Raw genomic sequence first — 13,262 nt, 5'->3', positions numbered from 1 at the left:
AGCCACAATGTGGCTTCAGATGTCTCATTCCTGGGTTTTGTGTGTGGGAGCAGCTTTTTTTTTAAAGGTGTGTGGTGGCACAGAGGAACATTGGGTTGACACCACGCTACGTGACACTATCTCCAGGGACTGCTACCCTCAACATAACCCTTTTATCAGTTCCCCGTGCTCTCTACATTGAGTTCCCCAGAGGAAGATACACTTTTGGCACCCTGTCTCCATTTTTAACTATGACTGAGCATGCTTAGACTAACTTTGCAACCATATAGTTTTAAAAATAGGGGGCCATCGTGCAAATTTTTTGCCATTTTAGACATTTTAACGCCAAATACTCTAAGCTCAGAGACACTTTTATATATTTGAGCTCCAACCTGACACCTGTTAAACCTGACTACTTTCATTGACTTAGTGATAGATAAGGTCTCGTATGTGTTAGTTTTTATTGGGTTTACTCGTGTGGGCCTCAATGGTGTCTCCATGTGCTTCAGAATCCTGTTGCTATGGAAACCCCCACTGCAAGAAGCCGTTCTCCTGTCCTGTAAAAAAAATAAAATAAAATAAGAGGAAGAGAAAGAGGTCCATAGTGCTGGGGAGACAGATTGAACCTGACAGGCTGCTCATAAATGATATAAAACATTAATAAATCCCTGGCACTCCTGTTCTGTATACGTGAGGAGTGTGTGCGCAGCAATATCACCAAGGTAGCTGACACATAATATTGTGCTGGCTCCATGTTCCTGTTTTGCATCAATTATTGTTATTGCTGGTGTTTATTTACAATTTACCGGGAGCTGACTGGAAAAAAAAAAAAACTTAAAAAAAAAAAAACAAGCGTGCAAACTGCTGCAGCTGCTACAATGATGAAGTGTGTGGAAGCGGTGGAGTGTTATGGCTTGTTTGTGCGAATCACATAATTGGCTAAACTTTTTCATGGCATTCAGGGTTATTTTACAGTATTTTATATCGGCATGTTCTTTGGGACATAAATGTTCCCGGTGAGGATTTTTATATTTTTTATTATGAATAATTTAAGTTTTTCGGTGTCGTATAAATAAAGCACTTATATCAGTCCCTAACTTCAGTTCAACTCGTACAGTTCTGTAGATTTTTTGAATCTGAGTACACTGATATATCCCAGCATACAAGCTACAACGCCTTACTAATCATCAAACTAACATGTATCAATCCTGCAATGTGGCTCCTTCTCCTTTATAAGATATCCTAATCGAAGGCGTATCTCATAGAAACATAGAATGTTTCGGAAGATAAGAACCATTCAGCCCATGTAATCTGCCCAATATCTTGAATATTATCAATAGTCCCTAGTCCATCTTATATTAAGGATATCCTAAAGCTGGGGGCCCATTCTGGAGATTGAAGAGAGGTCAGAGGAAAGACTTGCTCATCAACCCCCCAGAGGCCAAAACGCCCCCCTCCCGGTTGTGAAAGAGTATGTCCAGTGAAAGACAACTTATTCCCCACAGGATAGGGATAAGTGTCTGATCAAGGGTGGTCTGACCTCTGGAAACCACTCCCTTCTTCAGAATGGGACACCACGTCTATGAGGGGAGTGTGTGCTACATATGGCACATACCCCATTCATTTGTACGGGAGATGCCCGAGTACTGCACTCGGGTTTCTTCGGCGCTCCCATAGAAATAAATTGAATGGTGCCTTCTGCAGCATGCGCTCCTCTAAGAGAAAATTTTCTAGTCAGTCAAAATCACAAGATTTTCCGTACAAATAAATTTTTGCATATTCATATGTGTACCCTGTGTGAGGAAAGAATTCCACAGCTCCAACTACCAAACTGTGAGGGTTGCAGTTATAACAAAACATATTAACATAACCAATATGGTGGGGAACTGCGTGTATAAAATATAACCTTTAATGATATCAAATAAAAATCACCAAAGGTATTTGTGCTAGTGAAGATAAAAGCGAATTAAATTGATATAGCCCTCCTATGCTCAACGTATAGATTACGCAGCATAGGATATGGATTGCTCCCAACGCGTTTCAACCTAAGTTAAAGGCATCATCAGGGGAGGCTTACGCAATCTTGGCTACAAATGTTTAAGTTTAAATCAATAAGCACTTTATTGGTGCTAGTTAGCACCACAGGGTAACACTGTATGTCCGGTTTCCTGTAAAAAAAGGGGAAAAAGGAGAATACAGTCTCAGACATATATCCATATTGCATGATTAATGTGTGCACATGCAATGCATGATAGCTACTCACGGCCTAGAACCAGATCCCGGCACCTAGAGAGAACAGTATACAGTATAAATGTCACTCTATTGCCCTTTGGCATATCAGACCTGAAAAGCAAACATGGGGCCGCAAGCGGCTACTTACGATTATCCCTGTAGTTCGCGGCTTATCCGGTGCAGCGCGACACCCGCAGTGGCGGGGAGCTGTTAATACATAGTCCAGCTACCGCGCGCTGACACCGGCAAAGCCGGCGTCTGACGTCATATCCTATCGGCTGGTGCATACGTCAGCCGACCGCACCCCCTGTGACGTAGCAGGGGGAGTGGTACTGGTACGCTGACAGCACTGAATGCCGAGCGGATAACTTAACTATTTCGTGACTTGTGCTGAATAACTTCACTGGGTGACAACTTTGTGAAGCTTAGGAAGCATCATCCAGAGATCTTAAAGTGACCGCTCAGGGCCGTGCTAGGTCTGCCTTCACATCAGGACACGATCATCTGCAGATAGGGCACCAGATTTACCTTAAGTAGGCACAGGGTCCCTGGATGGAAAAATGCCCACAGATGACCGGACACTGACTAAAAGGACAGACCCATATTCGTTGTCAGCCCTCAAGAAATCTTGCAACCAGTATTGAGTATGAGAGGTAATTAAGAAACCCATAAGCCAGATATTCTACATATGTCCAGGTGTGTTGCATACACATAGAGTCGCAAGACACCACAGGAGGAGGAATTGGATAGTTGAAAGAATTATATAAATATGTACCGGAAGAGATGTATCAAAGGAAGGAGAAGATGATGAGTACATCTAGACCACAACTGTTGCGTGCTTAATTGGTTTTAGAGTTAGTTAAATATTGGCCTTAATATGACATAGGTTTAATTGTTGGAGTAGGGGGTCCCCACAGGGGATTCTGATATGGAATTGTGGTTGAGGGGTAATGATATGGGCCTAGGGTACCTGACTGCTCCTGTCTAATCTAGGATCCCTAGTCCTAGGCGGCGCACCCGCCCTAAAAAGGGCGACCCCGCTCTCCAACCTCCTGGGTCCCTTCAGTCCCTATCTAACGGTGAGGCTGCCTCATAGACCTCCTAAGGTCTCCTCTGTCTGCCTATTTTCTCACCGTGTGTTGATAGTGGGGGCCCCCATCATAACAATTTACAGAAAGCACGCAAAGTTTAACTGGTCATTAAGACCATGTGGGGTATGTGTATTTAATTTGTGGATCCAACGGCATTCTTTTTGAAGCAATATCCTGTCTATATCACCACCCCGTTGCGATGGTCTAACTCTTTCAATCCCTATAAATGATAATGTTCTAGGGTTACCACCATGCATCTGATTGACATGCATGGCCACTGATGTCTCTCTCCTGTTCCTCACATCACCTAAGTGTTCTAAAACACGGCGTTTGAATTCCCTGGACGTTTTGCCCACATAGCGTATAGAGCACTCACATTGTATCAAATAAATTATGTATCTAGAGCTGCAGTTAATAAAGTCCCGTATTTTTATTACCTCGCCGGTGATATCATTTGTAAAGCTTTTTGTTTTGAGTACACTCGTACAGGCCTTACAGTGACCACACTTAAAACAGCCTATCGGACCTGGGTTATTGTCCAGCCAATTAGTTGCCTGTATCTCTGGCAAGTAATGGCTGGGGCTGACTAAGTCTCCCAGGTTCCGACCTCTTCTATATGTGACCTGGGGATAATCCGCTATAATCTCCCTGATGTCTTGGTCCATACGCAAGATATCCCAATGTTTATCAAGAACCTCACGTACTGCCTGAGCTCCATGATCGTACGTAGCTATTATGCGTGTGCTACTCTGTGTCAGGTCGCGTGGTTTAGGTGTTAACAGGTTTTCTCTTGGTGTGGCCAACGCTTGTTTATAGGCTGAGTTCAAAACATGTCGGGGGTAGCCTCTCTCCAGAAATCTAGACTGTAAGTCTCTTGCTTCTCTGACAAAGTCTCCAGGGTCAGAACAGTTCCTCCTGAGGCGGAGATATTGCCCCCGCGGGATACCCCTTTTGAGGGGTCCCGGGTGGCAACTCTCCCACCTCAGGAGACTGTTGGTGGCCGTGTCTTTCCTGTGAATGGTGGTGCGTAAACCTCCCGTGGTGTCCTTATGTATGCACACATCTAGAAATGACAGACTGGCCTCATGAATCTCAGATGTAAAAAATAAACCAATGTTGTTGTCATTAAGGGATTTCAGGAATTCCTCAAAGTCCACTGTACTCCCCTGCCAGAGGATCAGAACATCATCAATGAAACGTGCCCATAAAAGGGCACGTTCACTGAAGGATTCTCTTTGGTCGGCAAAGGCAATGGACGCTTCCCACCAGCCTAGGGTCAAGTTAGCGTATGTGGGGGCACAAGGGCTCCCCATGGCTGTGCCCCTAAGCTGGTGGTAAAGCTTGCCATTGTACAAAAAATAATTATGAGTTAATGTGAACTCCAAAAGCCGTAATACCAAGGTATTATGAGGTTGTAAATGAATACCTCTAGACGAGAGGAAATATGCTACGGCTCTCAGGCCAACTTCATGGGGAATCGACGAGTATAGAGCTTCTACATCTATACTAGCAAGTAAAGTTTCTTTGTCTACAATCAGACCCTCCAATTTTTTTAGAAGGTCCATTGTATCCCTCGTATATGAGGGAAGTGCCAGTACGAAGTCTCTCAAAACTCTGTCGATATATATGCTCACATTCTGTCCTAGACTTCCGATACCTGACACAATAGGGCGACCCTTAAGAGGGGTCACCCCCTTGTGTACCTTCGGAAGTGCATAGAACGTTGGTATAACAGTTGTTTTTGGAAGCATAAATTCACACTCGTCTTTGCTAATTAGCTTTTCCCTCAGAGCAGCATTTAGTAAGGTTGATAACTCACTTTTATACTTTGCAGTCGGATCCTGTGTCAGTATCTCATAAGTAAGTTTATCATTGAGTAGTCTGTAACACATCTGTTTATATTGCATACGGTTAAGTACCACTATATTACCACCCTTGTCTGCAGACTTAATTATCAACCTGGGGTCTGCCTGTAGTTGTTTGAGGGCATTTCTCTCCCTGGCCGACAGGTTGTTTCTTGATCGTGACAGGGGTGGGATCGACAGTGATTTTAAATCCCTTTGTACACGCTCAAGGAATACATCCACACAGGATGTATCCCCTATTGGTGGAAATCTTTTGCTTTTAGCCTTACAAGTGGTGAAAGGCCCCTCTGATCTAGGTCTTTCATTTTCATCCAGAAGGGAAGCTAACTCTCTAATAGCCGGAATCTCATTAATGTTAACGCCCAACTCTTGGCATTCTTTTCTTTCCCGTATTTTATGGAACTTGTGCCATTTCAAACGACGGGCGAACAAATGGAGGTCCTTTGTCCACATAAATGAATCAAAACCCGTGGTGGGTACAAATGATAACCCCTTGGCTAGGACCTCCAGTTGTTCGCCAGTTAGAGCGTATCCTGATAAATTAACCACTTGTAATGTACTACTAGAGTTTATAGGTTGATTTATCTTTGCCGGGTTGGGTAGGGATCTCTGGCCTCCTGGTTCCCCTCCGCTAAAAAACCAGAGGATGAGGCAGAGGAACCTTCCCCATTCCATTCCGAATTCTTAGTTTTGCGGGATGAGCCTCTACTCCGATTGGAACCTCGACCACGTCCCCTATTACCCTTGGGTCCTCCCCTTCCCCGGTAATTAGATGTGCCAGACCTATCACTATCTCCTTGATCGTTGTCTGATGACGATACCTCAGTCTCAGTTTCTCTATTCACTGGTGATCTATTGATCACTGAGTACGCTTTATTTTCTCTGAAGTCTTGGAGATCACGGATAAACTGAGCGTGCTTGCGTTCCTTCAACTGATATTTAAATCTCTCAATACTGTTGTATTACCCTGTGCCTACTTAAGGTAAATCTGGTGCCCTACCTGCAGATGATCGTGTCCTGATGTGAAGGCAGACCTAGCACGGCCCTGAGCGGTCACTTTAAGATCTCTGGATGATGCTTCCTAAGCTTCACAAAGTTGTCACCCAGTGAAGTTATTCAGCACAAGTCACGAAATAGTTAAGTTATCCGCTCGGCATTCAGTGCTGTCAGCGTACCAGTACCACTCCCCCTGCTACGTCACAGGGGGTGCGGTCGGCTGACGTATGCACCAGCCGATAGGATATGACGTCAGACGCCGGCTTTGCCGGTGTCAGCGCGCGGTAGCTGGACTATGTATTAACAGCTCCCCGCCACTGCGGGTGTCGCGCTGCACCGGATAAGCCGCGAACTACAGGGATAATCGTAAGTAGCCGCTTGCGGCCCCATGTTTGCTTTTCAGGTCTGATATGCCAAAGGGCAATAGAGTGACATTTATACTGTATACTGTTCTCTCTAGGTGCCGGGATCTGGTTCTAGGCCGTGAGTAGCTATCATGCATTGCATGTGCACACATTAATCATGCAATATGGATATATGTCTGAGACTGTATTCTCCTTTTTCCCCTTTTTTTACAGGAAACCGGACATACAGTGTTACCCTGTGGTGCTAACTAGCACCAATAAAGTGCTTATTGATTTAAACTTAAACATTTGTAGCCAAGATTGCGTAAGCCTCCCCTGATGATGCCTTTAACTTAGGTTGAAACGCGTTGGGAGCAATCCATATCCTATGCTGCGTAATCTATACATTGAGCATAGGAGGGCTATATCAATTTAATTCGCTTTTATCTTCACTAGCACAAATACCTTTGGTGATTTTTATTTGATATCATTAAAGGTTATATTTTATACACGCAGTTCCCCACCATATTGGTTATGTTAATATGTTTTGTTATATTTGATGCTGGGAATATTTGGATCTCCTTGTAGGATCTGTACCTTGTCAACATACAAATACAGTATAAATAGGGTTGCAGTTATAGAGACTCTACAACAATGATTATTACAATGACCTATTAACCCATCTGTAAGCCTTCAAGGTAGTTTAAAACAATCTTAAAAATTACCAGATTGGATGCACTAAGCTTCTAAAGTTCTTAAATCCCATGGTAGCCCACAGACTACCTGCTTTTGGCCTGTCAATAAGTAGCTCTTCAAATTTGGTCCAGGTAAAAAAGAACAAGAAGAATGTTAGCTCAGCGCAGACCTAGATCTCACTCAACCACTGTCCCTACCTACTTGGATGACCCATCCTAAATGTCAGCCCAGGGATGTTCCTTATGTTGGACTATGTGCAGGGACATTAAAAAAGAGTCAGATAGTCCAGGTCAGCAACACATGGACATAACTGTACCAAATCGAAAGACAAAGGGTAAACAGGGGTAAGCCAGAGAATCAAAACCTAAAGGGCAGCGCAATACGAAATCAGAGTCTATACAGAGCCAGGACAGGCAAAATGAAAGTCTTGGGACAGACAAGAGATCAGGTCACAGAAGGTCAGAACAGTATAGGAACACAAAGAATAGGAATGCCGGTGATGGGACAAACCACAATCATTGACACAGGACTGATACACAGAGAAGTTAAAATATTTTGCCGCTGGAAGGTTTGAGTGCTGGCATCACAGCTGATTGGCTCACCACTCCCTCCTAATAAGCTGGGCAGGCAGTGGCATACAGTTATCAGGATAAGCAGGTGGCAGGTGTTAGATGAAGGTGACACTGAAACCGGGCAAGTTAAGTAAACCACTATAAGTAAACCATTGGTATGGGGGTAGAGGGTAAGCCCAAGTGGGAAAATTCAGAACACTCTAGAAGACATAAAGAAGAGATTGAAAGAAATTAAATATACTGTATGATAAATAGATGTAGCATTGTGTGTTTCTCCCTATATATTGGGCTTGAAACCCTGGAAGAGCATAAGACCGTAGTTCAAAAGTTCATGCTTTATGAAGTACTGTAAAGAAGTACTATAAAACTGTGCAGACTAGGAGACGTATGAGTTCATGTAAGTTTCACGTTTAAGGTAACAGATGAGAACATATTGCTATGCTTACTGACCAGCTGTTTTTACCCACATTTTAAAATGTGACTGACCTATATTTGGATGCTTCAGGAGACGACAAATTCTTGCTTCGCGCTCTAGTTTCTGGTGATCTGAAAATAAAAAAGAAAAGAAAATGAAAAGTGGAAAAAATTAAGTCTATTTACTTATGCCGTAAACTAATGCAGTTTAAAGATGCTCTTTTTAACCATGTATGATAAGTATTCTTTTTGTCCACACTTCTGTTTGTATGTATTTAGAAATAGCAGAGATAAACTTGTCATTTTGTTATTCCATCTGTCCACAAGTAACACAGTGTGACATAATAGAAAGGTGTTTATTATCATAATTTTTTTTTTTTTTTCCTGTTCACATAGAGAAACTTCTTGATATATACTGTAAACATCTGTCTAGGGAGCAATGCAACCTAGATCTATCCCCAACCACTGTCCCTATCTACAATCTGCTCTAAATGGTGGTCCCCAACTAGCCAATGGTCCCTTCACTGGGCTAACTGCAGGAGCATCAAGAGGAATTCAACAGTCCAGGTCAATAACACAAAGGAAAATGAACTACAAAATCAGCAGACAAAAAACAAACAGGAACAATTCAAGTGTCAGAACCAAGAGAGCAGCAAAGTACTAAACCAGAGGCAAAACAAAGTCATAAGGACAGGCAACAGGTCAAACCTAGCTAGTCGCGCAGTACCAATCCACAAACAGGAAAATAGTCAGGGCACGGACAAAGGCCAGGTAACAGGAGGTCAGAACAAAAATTGTATTGCAAGAAAATCCAAAGGATAAGGAGGAACTGGACAGGGAAAAGAAGATTCGACAATCATGGGCATCTGACTTCAGCAGCAAGTGTTATTATGCCTCAGGCAGTGGGAGCGCCATTGCGGCACCTGATTTGGCTTGGCCCCTCCATCACCTGATTAGTCAACAGGGTGTTCAACAGTATGACGAGCAGCTCTGCACTAAGCAGATTGGTCATTGCAACATGTCTATATAGGGTCCATCATCAGCCTTTGGCCAAAATAGTGTGGTTTTGATCTCCATCTGGCCAACATAGGTCAGTATGCTGCATAAAATGTTGTGTGGAATAGCATAGTAGACTGGTTTGTTCCATTCAATGGGATGTTTACAAAAAACGTCAACCTCCATTTAACATATAAGCCAGGATTATTTCCTGCTGTATACATTAAAAGGAGGTGAAAAACATCATGTGAAACTAAGCTGTTACATCTGTAACCAGATAAAGCTAAAGCTTCAAAGACATAGTTAAATTTGTCTATCAGATAAGCTATACAGAAGACGTTACTGTGAATGGCTCTGACTCACAGAAAAGGATGCAGCTTAGTATAAAGTAGTCTAGTCCCACAAGGAACATCATGAGCCATCTATAATATGTTGCTGGAGCCATACTGTTACAGGGGATGAAAACGTTTCCCATGTAGTTGTATCTTAAGGACAAACTTTGTTGATATCTGGTAAATTCAGGACAGACTATGTTATCTTTTTATCTCCCCCTCTTCCACATAGCTATTAAAGATGAGTCGATGCATGACAGGAAGTGGCAAATAAAAAATAAAATAGGAACCGTCTGCAGCCTGCCAAAAGTGTGTCATGTTTTTTATTAAGGGTGTTTAGTCAATGTAGGCTTAGGCTTCAAACTTGGTGGCATTCCCAGTTTACATAAGAAAAAATGTGCAAAGATAAAGAATGATATCATCAGGTACATCTGTTTGAGATTTCATGCGGACTTCTGTTGAGATGTTTCCTAAAATCCATAACTTTATTAAATAAATAAAAAAGTATTTTTCAGATGGTATTAAAGGAGATGTCTCATACTTAAAATTACAGAAAAACATCTCCTGCAGATAGGGGATTGGTTTTAGATTGAAGGGGGTCTTACCACTGGGGCCCCAACGATCTCCTGAATGGAGCCCTCTCACCAGGAACGGTGTGTCACGACCCCCGCCTGAAGCGGCGGACGCCACGCCCCCCTCCATATTATTTCTATGGCAGAGCCCGAAGATAGCCAAATGGCTCTCCCATAGAGATTTATGGAGGGGGCATAGCAGCCCCCGCTTCGGGTGGGGGCCGTGATGCGCCGCTCCAAGGGAGAGCCGGGGCTCTGTACAGGTGATCGTGGGGGACCCTACTGTTTTAAAGTATGAGATATAGGGAAATAGGGGGGGGGGGGGGACAAAAAGGGATGCCTAAAACACCCAAAAGCACACTAATGCAGAGTTCTAAAATACATTTATTGGTAAATCTTTAACATTTTAAAATGCCCAAAAGTGGATGCTGGCTATCCCTTCTGGTGTTAGTAAAAAAAAAGGTATAAATGAAGTAATAGATAAGAGGTTAGTCAAATGCAATAATAGTCATAAATCCCCCCCCCCCCCCCCCTTTATTTATTATTTTTTTACTAACACCAGAGTGGATAGCCGGCATCCACTTTTGGGCATTTTAAAATGTTAAAGATTTACCAATCTCTATACATTTTTATTATTGTTCTTCATTTATCTTCACAGTCCTTGAGAACCTGCAAATTTTTCTTAGTTTTTTCAATCATTTTTGCACATTGGATGTAGCTATTAGGGGGTCTACATTATACTGGAATTCTCGGACAAACCACAGATTGAGTACACCGAAAAACTTTTCTAAAGGATTGCTAAAAAATATGGCTGTACTATCCCTTACTGTAAATCATAAAATGTTGAGGTACATTCTAAAAGTTTAAAATCTGGAGCTGACTTGATAACACATTTCTAAAATATAGTGTTCACTGCAACTCTAAATAGCCTATTTCAGCATTTTATGGTGTTTATAATTTGGGTACTATAATCTGAGAAATTTGGGGCATTATTTGAACACATTATGGCACTATTATTTCGGTACTCTTATTAAATACTGCACTGAATCTGATATTGATTTGAGGCTCATATTCTGACCAATTCATTGTTTTTTTTGATTCCTTGCAAAGTATGATCAGTAACATACAGTATTTGTATCTGGAAATATGTAAGCACAACTTGCATAATTTGGGACATTAAAGAATTTTTTTTTTATTTGACTATGCTACAGGGGCTGTAAAGTTAGTGTAGTTAATAATATAGTGTCTGTGCCTGTGTGTGACGGTTTTCTCACAATTCTTCTGTGATTTTCACCTCAATATTTATTTTTAACAGCATACAAAATGACTGTTGCTTAGATTTTTCCCGGGTTGCAATGCGGCTGAGACCTGACTCACTAGTCCCCTGATGACAGGGAGCCTGTCTGCTTCAATGGGTGAAGGGATCAATCTGCAACTAATGCAAGAGCTGTAGGCACCCGGTTTGAAAACCACAGGTCTTTTGAATGGATGCAGCTCCTTTATCTTTCAATGGGTGGGGTGGGGAGGGAGGAAAATGGAATTATGGGATTTGTGGTCAAAAAAAGAAAAATCAAACAGGAAATACCAGTTCACAAAAAGCTAGCCACAGTGTTATGGTAATCTCATGACATAGCCATTTAGCCCCAAGACAAGCGCAGACCCTTCCTAAGCATGTCCATTACTGCCTGCCAGGTCCGTACTAAAATCACCTTATGGTGGAGAACCCCTTTAATCCATGAATGAAAACTATAAAAAAAAAACCGATTTAAAACACTGACTTAAAAGGAAAAAAATAACGCAAATCTGATGACTAAGGCAACCCTGCTTTGCAGACAGTGTTTAAACCCTGTTATTTCAACATTGTTTAGAACTGTAGAGACTAAAAGAATTGTATGAATTTACCAGAATTTATTTGGCTGCAGCTGGTATGAGGCAGCTGCTGCCAGCGTTTTGTGAGCTTAATAATTTACACCATCATGTTATACAGCTTGTCTCGTCTGTAGTAATTGTAAAGATTTCAGCGCCGTGTCAGTGCGTGTAAATTTTACGAACATATAAGTTCATCCAGGAACATCTTGGTTTTGGAAGACCATTATTTAAGCTTTACCTATTGGCATCAAATCCAGTCAAACTGTACTAAATCAGATTTATTTCCTTTATAGTCAGTTTTCAATGACAAACACCAAGCATTACGTGACTACCTATACTTACCTATAATTACCTATACTTACCTATAATGCAGAAGAGCCACAAATAGCTATATAAATATCACACAAAAGGACCTGCTTACAACTAGCTACCATAAACAACATGCTCTTTCTGAAGCTGTCACTCAAAAGGGCCAATGTGTACCATATATGGAGCAATAAGGCTGGCAGTTTCTTGAACAGTTGGATGGCTGAAGGTCATAGCTCCTCCCCTGAGGAACCTGTGGTTTATTGTTTTAAATGGAAGAATATACAATAGGTTTTGATTTGACTACATTTTAGCTTAGCCCTATGTGGCGCCCATTGTGACCCTCAATAAAGACAGCATACATTTAGACATATTTGATAAGTGAGTTGACCGTTAAATAAGCAGAAAAATAAAAAACAATGTAAAAAGTAAAAAGATTTTCCTTTTTTCTTTTAGGGTGCAGTTGAGGGTAATTTTAGTTTGGGCATTTGCCTATTCTGTCTATTGCAGAAAATTACATATTTTATTTTTTGCACATAAAAAGTTATTTTCTTTTAAGAAAACTATTTTTCTCTTGATTGTTACCTTCCGTATTTTTATTCCATCCATCATTTCTTCATGCTTTGTACACTTTATTTTATAGACCAAAGCTTTTTTTTTTTTTTGCCTGAGATACAATAATAGGTAATTGCATTAGAGAACAGGCAGCAATCACACAGTGGAGCGACTAAGACTCTGCTGAACAATCAGAACCCATTGTGTGCCCACAGCAGAATGACTGCATGCTTTTATTGCCAAGAGAATTTAACAGAACAAAGCCTCAGACGAGCCATCCCCTTACATTATTACTAAAAGAAAAACATGATGCCAAAATGATCTATCTGTGAATCAACTTCAAAAACTTGTTACAAACCCATGTATTATCTTCTTCTAGAACCAATCTATAAATAGATCTGTTCACAGCTAAGGCCAAGGCTGGATGGAGGTGTTTTTGGCCA

The 13,262-nt window shown here is 41.7% G+C and overlaps 1 protein-coding gene across 3 annotated transcripts in view; it reads right to left on the bottom strand.

Moving 5' to 3' along the window:
* Nucleotides 1–13,262, bottom strand: part of CAMK2A (calcium/calmodulin dependent protein kinase II alpha) — a 204,783-nt gene that overhangs the window by 113,508 nt on the left and 78,013 nt on the right. For all 3 annotated transcript variants that reach the window (XM_056516943.1, XM_056516945.1, XM_056516944.1), the window contains exon 3: nucleotides 8,262–8,321. In XM_056516943.1, coding sequence (XP_056372918.1) covers nucleotides 8,262–8,321 — 60 coding nt within the window. The remainder of the gene's footprint in view (nucleotides 1–8,261; nucleotides 8,322–13,262) is intronic.

Source organism: Hyla sarda, chromosome 4, assembly GCF_029499605.1.
Source record: "Hyla sarda isolate aHylSar1 chromosome 4, aHylSar1.hap1, whole genome shotgun sequence".
In the NCBI taxonomy this organism is placed as follows: domain Eukaryota; kingdom Metazoa; phylum Chordata; class Amphibia; order Anura; family Hylidae; genus Hyla; species Hyla sarda.
This window is presented reverse-complemented; position numbering and strand designations above follow the sequence as displayed.